Here is a 10,074-nt window from a genome sequence, read left to right as displayed (position 1 = left end):
TCCCCATAATAATTCACTCAACTCATCGATTATGGACGTATTAGGCCACTATGCCATAGTTCCTAGACAATACACGCGGATCTAATCCATTGAAATTGTCTACCCTTAGTTACCGTATGTCTATAGTCCCTTATTCATCTAATATCTCAGAGATCGTATACTAGACATGGCATTGTCAGGCCTATATAAAATTTATTTGAGTCTCACTCTAATTGGATTCTTCCGAAGAACTTCTTTCTCAATTCGAATTTCATGCTTATTAGATTTATCATGATATGATCGACTCTAGCTAGGGATTTGCCTGAGTGAGAGTATATGAGATATTTCTCTCATGATATTGAGAGTGGATAATCTTCTATTGACCCTCAATTGTCATCATAAGGTTGGCTACAACTGACTATGCTAGATCTGGAACCTCCAAACCTATAAGTTTTGTTTTCAAAGAGTGGAGTACTCATACATGGCATCCTTAGTATCTTAAGTCTAAGGACCAGATGCATAATTTGGACTACGAAATTGTTGTTTGACGATAAGGTATCATTAATCAACCAGCATTCCGTAAGCGAATCATTCAGTGAACTCATTCTCTAATGAGTTCCTGCACTATGTCCCTAGTATTCCCACATAAGCAGCTATGAGAATAGCTACCTACATCATATGGATGGGTATTTAGTACATCAGTATATCTGGTTATTGTTCATTTGGATAGACATTGATTCAACCCATCACCAATGAATTTACTTGGTTTATTTTAAATTATTCATAACTATGTATCAAAAAATTAATTTTAGATACTTTTACTCTATTTGTGCCTTTATGAGTAACTTCAAGTATGTGTAAAATATCATATGCGATGTCACAAGTAGAAACTTAATTAAACTCATTTTTATCTAAAGCACAAAATAAAGCATTCATAGCTTTAGCATTTAAAGAAAATATTTTCTTTTCAAAATCATTTTATTCACTCATCGGTTTAGAAGATTTTTGAAAACTAAACTTGACAATGTTCTATAGATCAAAATCCATATACACGTTTTCCAATAGGTGTAGTCCGTCCCATTGAACATAGGAGGATGAATAATGGAGTAACCCTCTTGGTTACTTGAAAAAGTCATTAGATCTCTCTTAAGTGTTAATCCAACTAAGAGAACTAAGCCCTGATATTAATTATTAGAATCGTTATGGCACTAAGAGGGAGGGTGAATTAGTGCTATAACAAATTTTATCCAATTTTAAAGTTCGATCGATAAATTCATATTGAAAATACGATTAACAAAAACTACAAGTAAGGGTTACAAGTAAATTAAATGAGTAAGCAATAACAAATCAAAGGTAAAAGAAAGGATGCAAATCGATTTATAGTGGTTCGATTTTCCTGATCTATGTCCACTCTCGATTCTTCTTCCCTTGAGGCCATCGGCTTTTACTACCGATCTTCTTTCCAATGGGTGAAGATCAACTACCCTTATTTTAACTTTTTTTCTTTTAATAAGCTTAGGAGAAAACCTCTACACTCACTCTTTTATAAGAGATTTTATCTCCTATAACTCAAAATCACCTCTAAACTCAATGAGGAGGAAGAGACAAATAATGCTCTAACCCTTCATAAACTTCATAACTTGATTCACGCCTCAACCAAGTCTTAGTGGGGTATTTATAGGCCCCAAAAGGATTCAAAATAGAGCCAAATAATTTAAATCATTGAAAATTTTGGGATATGGGTGATACTGCAACCACAACTTTTGACGTCATAATTTTGAACTTTTGGGTGGTACCACCACAGCAAAATTTAATTTCTGGGTGGTACCACCATCACCCTAGGTGGTACCACTATCGATAATGCTGATATTGTCTGTCGGTTGACTCAGGCAGTACCACTGTCTAAGCCTACTCAAGGCCACTATTTTGGCCTTCTAACAGACCTAGTTCAACCCTAGTCCAAGCCTATTAGCTTTCTCGATAAGTTGGGATGGTTTTCACACCAACACAATTTGATCCAAAAAGACTTTGATCAAAACTTTAACAATCCAACCACATATCTGGCATAATTATGAAGCTTTCAGCATATTGTATGCCATTCTAGCATGTCGTTCGATCTTTCGATATTTTATCCAAACCTCCGGCACATTGTCCTTTCCTTCGGTATATCACCCAATCTATTGACATATCGACTTTTCCACGACATTCGATCTTTTAGTGCAATATTCGATCTTCCAACACGATACTTGAACTTATAATACGAAGTCTAATCTTTGGCACATCGACTAATCATTTGGCTCGATATCCAATTTCCAATATGATACCTTTCCCGACATAACATCTGATTCTATTGCTTCAATAATTTGTCCTTCAATGGTTCGAGTTTGTGATCGAAAGTATTTTCTATGTTACTTATCTTAAAAGCATATTAGTCCATAAACTCATCAATTATTTTGTTTGTGATTGCTTACTTATTATTATTCACTTTACTTGCAAACCTTACTTGCTCTCAGTATTTGGTTAATTATATTTTCGATATAGATTTTACGATCAAGCTTTAAATCGGTTAAAAATTTCTATAACACTAATTCACCACTCCCCCCGCAAGTGCCATTGAGATCCTAACACCTATTTCGCTGTGAACTATTGGAGGCCCTCATCTATGACTCTTTTAGTAAGTCTACGATCTAAACATCTTTCTACCCTTCTATCCTAGCCTCAAGAGGAGGTCTTGATAACGAAGATCCTAGCAAAGTAGCACCCAGGCCAGCAATAATCGATTCTATCAAGAGATACTTTATTTAATACTATTTCATCTTCATCCTCAACGTCCAAAGACACAAAAGCAACTTTGATGTCCGAAGACGCAAAAGCAACCTTGATAGAGGACATCCCTTTTATAGCCCCTATTAGAGATGCTGTTGGATTGGTGAGAGGAGGAAAGAAAAGAAGAACGGATAGGAAGCATTCTGTTATGATCTATCTACATATGTGGAACAGAACTTTCGAGCGATTATCGCTTGAAAACTCTTTGCTTTAGTTTTTATTTTTTTTTTATTTTTTATTTATTTTAGGTGCTTTTAAGTTCATAGTAAGAGTGGATTAATTTTTCATTCTAAGTTATTTTTATTGCAAAATAAGTTTAACTCCTCTGTCAAAATAAGTTCATAGTATCGTATGGATGGAAGATAACCTAAGCTTTTCCTTGTTGCTGCTACCTGTTTGTGTTAATTAGGGCTACTTAGTCCATCTATGATCGTTAATTATGACAAGATAGTGAGAGGAAACTAAGAAGCTAACATGATTCAAGGCATGTTTCATGTAATAATATAGAAACCATCATACCCTACTTTTCTAGTCTCTAGGGGTTTCTTGTCACCACTCTTCATCTGACAATATGTTGAGCATATTATATTTTAATTTCTTTTTGCCTTGTGAAGAATGTGAATAATAAAAATGTTACCTTTCGAGAATTGAGGAATCGGAAATCTTCTGAGTTGACCCTTGCATCGAACTCAAAAAGTTGAACCTGAAGAGTATGTCCAAACAAAGCCGTCAGGCAGTATTGAAATCAGCATCTTTTGGAAATCATTGAAATACGTACTCAGTGACCTTGTAACCAAGCTGACTTGTCATGGTTTGATACTTTCTCTTGCATTTTGAGTCAGGACTGGAGAGAACCAAGAAAAGGTTAAATTATGGCTCGAAAGATTAAATTTGAGGTGGCTACAAAACTACAATCACTAGCTAATTAAGTTCACAAGGATTTCTGCCAGGAACTAGACGATGCTTAGATAAATTTCCAGCTTGAGAAGGCACTACCCTAGAAGCCGACTTGAACTTAATATTTTCACGTGTAAATCGTAATATTTATGCCCAGAAGTCACAAGTATGCTTTGAAAACTGAATTAAAAGTGCTGTAGCTTGACAGTGCCCATGACAATTCTGGTAAGTTTGGTCAATGTCGGTTCAGGTGTCAGGAAACTCAAAGAAATTAAAATTATTACAGTAGTCAACAATAGCATTTATCGTCAAAAATGATGATCTTCTTGTTTGGTACTAAAAGTTCCCATTAATATATTTTGAAATATCCATAGTCCATAAACAGTGGGAACACCAAACATATTAAGTACTAAGTTGACTCTGGTGTTACAGAGTAATAAGAAACTCAATTTGTGGCAAATTGACATATCATTGCCTAGACAATGCCTTCTTGACAAATAAATTAGGAATCCATTATGGAACAAACAACTCATAACATAATTGTTTTGATAAAAAGCCCAAGGCAATAAGATTCTTTTGAACTTCGGGAACGAAATTATCATCAGGAGATTGTGTCAAACATAGAAGCTCACAAAATTAGCAGCTTCATCATAGTTTGAACCCATATAAAGTGATTGCAAGTTATCACTACATAAATACTTGTCATATAGCCATCGAGATATATTTAGAGCATCACCAGAAGCTTTTACTGGAAACAAATTTCTACTGCTTTGCCACTTGTTGGTAAGGCCTATCCAGTCCCTCCTCCAGTCTTCTAATGGGAAACTCTCCCCCTTCACCAAGCTGTCTATCATGTACTTGAAATATATAGATGCTCTTGGCCCATAGTAGTCTAGTAGAAGACCACTCCAGTACTTGTTTCCTGCACAATTGAGATTGTCGCAAGAGTATTACATTAAAACAGATTGATGACACCAAAGTAAAGGGTATAAAGCAAATTGCTTCTGCATTGGTATGTACCATAATCACGAAGCAAACTAGCTTCAGTCTCAGTGTTATCAAACCACATGGTTACTTGAGTCCTTGCATTCCATTCAAACTGCACCATAGAAGCATGACAATGACAGAATCCTACTTAAATAGGCATACAAGTATTCAAATTTGAGGAGGGCAAACAGGTGACAACAAGAATCTTACCTGTTGCTCCTGTTCTGGGTCTCTTGCAAGGCGCTTGGCACTTTCCAACCAGGGGCCAAGCAGAAAACCATCATGGCATGACAAAAGCATGTCCAGATCTTTCACAAGGTCAAGAAAGTGCTGGCTATATATGGTCGCTTGTTTTAAATTACTAAGTTTGTACCCTTCTATAATCTTCAAGAATACTTTGTTTGCATACTTTGCTAATGCCTGACGGGTGAGATCCACAAGATCATATCTGGAATAATAGATCCACGAGATTTATATAAGATCCATTATCAAAATATAGCAGCATGTTAAAAGCTCCTAATATTGACATGATTTATAAAAAATTATTCTTGATGGGATTAAATATTTGAACTGTATAATATTGTTTGTAGCTGACTTTAAGATAATATTGAACTGTATAATATTTTTATGTGGAAGAAAGGGAGAAAAAATGGATAAGGATGCAGATAATTTACAATATTTATCATTTTATATAATTATCCGTTTAGTTTATCACATGAGAACAACAAGAATTGATAGAAAGAGTCATACCCATTGAAGCAGCAAAAATTTACATGTATCATAACAAACACAAGCCAATTCTAGTCATAGAGCTGTAGTCTAGACTGCTTTATATGGGTTATAACTTGATAAACTTTCATTGTCATAAAATAATATACAACTGGATAAAGAACTTGCAATCATGGACATTGAGAGCAATATGAAGTATGAACAATGTAAATTTACATGGGAAAGGAAGTATCTTTAACCATAAAAGAAAATTGGTCATTGGACAATGATTTAGTAAGTGGTTGGGACGATCTAAGCCTCAATGTTGCATATCATGCCAGTTTCACACCTGCTAAGGACCAAAGACCAAATTCACATGCAAAACCTCATTCTCTAGCAACATGTACAAGATCTTGTTTTAGAAACAAAGACATCTTAGTCACTTAGTAATTGGAAAAATAGAACAAATAAGAGATAAAAAGACAAAAAGAGGGGGAATAAGAAGGAAAGGAAAATATACTGACTTCATCCAAAAGTTTCACTGAGCAATTGACTCATCATAATTTTGCAGTTACAGAACCACAACCGTCTACCAATGTACATTGCTTAAACCTGTCAAATCAGAACTCTACTTGGATTTTGCCACTACCATCAGTCAAATTTCAGCTGCTTTTGAAACTAATATTAAGATGCAAATATGCTGATTTAGATGGAAGAGATGAATACCAACAATATGCAAGTCTAACATATAAGCAAATAACTAACACAGTGTGTTTGAATTCCTTGCTCTAGTCATGGCAAGCTTTATGCAGTCTAGCATATAAATACCAGTAATATGTCAGAGATGTGGATGGAAGAGATAGATACCAGCATTATGCAAGTCTAACATATAAGCAGATAACTATCAGTGTGTGTTTCAATTCCTTGCTCTAGTCATGGCAAGCTTTACGCAAAAACAAATGAATCGCAAATCACCTGAAAGTCTGGCTATCTGATACATCATACCCATTTTCTAGGAAAAGAACTAATGCGCGTGTGACATCAGCAGTTGAATACCATAAATGTGGTTGATCATAAGAATTAGCTGTTTCCTTCAGTGGCTCTCTTTCTGATAATTGTCGACTAAAATGCACAAGCTTTCTCTCTTCAGATATCTCTGGTATCAATATGACAGATGGATCAACATCTGGAAATGCAACAATTACATCTCGATTTTTGTCCTGTTGTTGAGCGGTTGAGACATATAGATACATCAAAAAGCATTAGAACTAATAACTGGTAAGTAAATGCATGAAAGCACCAAAAGTGATGCACTTAATTATTGATAATAATCTCAAAGAGGTAAAACTGTAATTTCATGTGGTAATTTAAACCAATTCAAGCAATGGTTTACCCATTAGAATCTGGAAGAAAGCTTAGCTTGAACCACTTCAATTTGGACTATGGTCTAGTTGCGCAATCCAATCACAAGCAAACTTTAAGTTTCTAATGCCCTTGATCATGAAATTCTCTCTCTTTGGTCTTTTAGCTCTCAGCACCTCTTTCTTTGCCTCTGCTTATCAAACTATTTTTATCTGGGACTTAATTCATAGTCTTGAAGCCATAAAAGCGGCCAAAGATTTCTAATGCTCTGCTGGGACATTAACCATCATGACCGATAGTACAGATGAAGGCCGTAACAAAGAAGATAAGGAAGAAAAGTAAAATGATAATAAAGAGAATAAGAAAACAGATGAAAAGATGTAGAAGCAAATGACGTGTTTCACTTAGACTGATACGAAACAGGCAGTACATACTGGTTCAGACATCAACTGGTATGTGGTATGTAGACCGCCCCTGTTTACGGCGATTCAGTTCATCCATATATAAGGAAACTACCCTAATTGTTTCTCACGCACAGCGCAACCTTTGCTTCTCAATGTGACCTCCACTTCTCAGGCACACCATGGCCTCACTGTATACCACCACCAAACACCACCTTTGGCCTAATTGCTTCTCATAGGAATGCCCATTTTCCTCTTCCTCTTCCTCCTCTTCACCATCTCCTCTTCTTCTTTCCTCCTACCTCCTTCCTCCTCCCTCCTCTTCCTCTACCACCCCTTCTTCTCCTTTTTCTTCTTCAGAACACCGATACACACAGTACACCAGTACTGATTGATATGTACTAGTCTGAGCATATTACCAAAATGGGTCCAGTACCCAAACGGTGATCCTTGAGTAGAAGTAATTCAAAGATTATCAAATGAGACAACTACGATTAGGAAAATAGGATTTTATGTTTCTTTTATTTTGTTCTTCAATAAGAAAATTCTAGAGTACTAGGTTTTGTACAAATCAAGAAATAATTTCGTAAATGAAAGCTACCATTGCCTCAAAAACTGAATAACCTTCGCATAATTATATAAAACATCCAAAAGCTGGTTCTTTTTTTTTCATGCCTTTGATATTTGCTTTCCAAATGAAAATAGTTTTCGTTATAATTTGCTCATCAACCTTTATCTAGAAAGTAATTAATCTAAAGCCAGGTTTGTAAGTACCATCATTGATGTATTATCAACATCAATGGTAAAATCTCTTTGATTCCTCGGACTTAAGTTGCAGCACTCTTTCTGCTGTTGTAAGAGAGGAAGAGTGTAGATCTCCTTTTTTACTAAAACCCAAGTGTTTCTCTGAATACCAAACCCAATAAGGATAGAAAACATTGAAGTTACCAGTAGTGATGCTGCAACTAAAGCAACTTAAAACATCATGATATTTTGAACTAAAAAGTCAATATAGGGTAATATCTAATTGTGCTATTATTGAACCAATTGACAGAGTAATGATTAATTCAAGTGATCAAATATTAAAAGATTTTTCTTACTGGTACCTTTATGGTTCTTGATCACTTCAATGTGATCACCACCAATGGTGGCAAGCTTTCACAATATCTTCGTCTTTTGACTTATTTGGTGTTATTGTGTCAACTGTCAAGTTTCTTATTATCAAAAGAAGACAATTGTATTTGCTTTTCCTGATCCTAATTTTAAAGAAAGTAAAAGAAATATGGAGTCCTTATGGACATTTACTTTCTTGGTTGCATGCATACAAATGATCTTTGGCATTTGACTTCTATTGGCAATTGACAAAATTATGGAAGAAGAATTATTTGTATTTGAACTCTCTTTTTGCAATCCTAGATTGTAACCTCCTATGAACAATTATATCCCTCCCAAAGCCATCAACTTTGGTCATGAAGACTTAACTAAACCCTATTTTTGGTGAACACTCAGAATGGTTAATTTTCTAAAGCCACAATGCACCACATTTCAAGCAAGAAGATTCGACTCTGAAAACCTTTAGATGAATATGAAGTTTATATGTGGATAATGAGGATCCACTATGAGTCATAAATTAGCCTACAATAGAGAAAACAAAGATTAAACTCACATAGGCACCATCTGTGCAATTATATAGAGTATGATATAGTATCTGCCAGGCGTCTTGTAGTGCTGGAACAAACCTTCCATATCTCCTTGTTGCATATAAGTCAACCCAGATCTGAAAAGAAAATGATAAAAGAAAAGCCAAAACATTTCTTGATGGGTCTGATCTAAATTTTGAAATAATCAGTCAGTAAATCAAGCTTTCATATGTTTATCACTTAACAATGTATATAATGAATTCTACATCATTAAAATTCCATCAAATTTACTTCTCAACTAAAATTGTTCATTGACAAAGAACAAAAGAGAATGTTAGTTGTAGGAAATTTAGGCAACAATCAAACTAGATGATCTAATTATTTCTACCAAATAAATCTGCTAAAAGTGAAATATGAATCTTTTTTCACATTGTGATTCCTCCTCATTGAGCTTCTAGTTCCATTATTCTTTTTCCACAAGTAAAAATAGGCATGCTTTTAACTATTATCAGATTCTGAAATCTAATTACTAAGCTGTCCTGAATTGATGGAACAAACTATTTTGCTGAGTTTGCATGATGACTAAGAAACTATATCTTGCTACATAATTGGAAGAATGGCAATAAGCGGATTATATATCCTAGAACAGAAAGAAAATGCTACATTTTGTTCTACCAAAAACTGACCACCTAAGCTCCTCAATATTAAAATGATGCATAAAAACCCAGAAATAGGTCAAGTACCTTGCCAGCTGGACATATTTAAATGTATCCGACCTAACAAAGGTTAAATGAAGGATAAAAAAGAAAGTAGGCAAAGTGAAGAAGTGAAAACCCATAAACAGATACGCAAATCACATTTGTATAATCAAAACACATGCACAAAGAAAAGAAACATGCTCCATCTGAGATCACATTTGGCCAAAATTTTGTTCACAAGGCAAGGTTTAATCTACAGCTAATGCAATTTGACCTACAATAAACAAATCAAAATTAAATTCCTATTTGCCCAATACAACAAAAATGCATTTAACTTGATACTGTCCTTCACAAAGTTCCAAATTTTAATTAAATTTCTTTTCTAGTGCTACTATTCTAGTTTATAGATTACTAGACTTAATCTGCCATTGAAGCAGGAACTACTTAACCGCTGAACCGAAAAAAGAATCTTAAATTATATATGTACCTGTTTGGGAAAACTATTTGAACTTATTCTATGTAACTAACCTATAGGATATCTTCAATTTATACATTACACCATATAGGAGGCGAGAA

At 34.7% G+C, this 10,074-nt stretch overlaps 1 protein-coding gene across 5 annotated transcripts in view; it reads right to left on the bottom strand.

The window, feature by feature from the left end:
- Positions 1–4,003: 4,003 nt before the first annotated feature.
- Positions 4,004–10,074, bottom strand: part of LOC135629622 (alpha-N-acetylglucosaminidase-like) — a 59,082-nt gene continuing 53,011 nt past the window's right edge. For all 5 annotated transcript variants that reach the window (XM_065137252.1, XM_065137253.1, XM_065137254.1 and 2 more), the window contains 5 exons: positions 8,827–8,937; positions 6,373–6,617; positions 4,900–5,137; positions 4,723–4,801; positions 4,004–4,624 (listed from right to left, as the gene is read on the bottom strand). In XM_065137252.1, the coding sequence (XP_064993324.1) occupies positions 4,317–4,624; positions 4,723–4,801; positions 4,900–5,137; positions 6,373–6,617; positions 8,827–8,937 (981 nt within the window). In that variant the 3' untranslated portion in view covers positions 4,004–4,316. The remainder of the gene's footprint in view (positions 4,625–4,722; positions 4,802–4,899; positions 5,138–6,372; positions 6,618–8,826; positions 8,938–10,074) is intronic.

This window comes from Musa acuminata, chromosome BXJ3-1, assembly GCF_036884655.1.
Source record: "Musa acuminata AAA Group cultivar baxijiao chromosome BXJ3-1, Cavendish_Baxijiao_AAA, whole genome shotgun sequence".
In the NCBI taxonomy this organism is placed as follows: Eukaryota; Viridiplantae; Streptophyta; class Magnoliopsida; order Zingiberales; family Musaceae; genus Musa; species Musa acuminata.
Note: the sequence above shows the minus strand (reverse complement) of the source record. Positions and strands in the feature narration are given on the sequence as shown.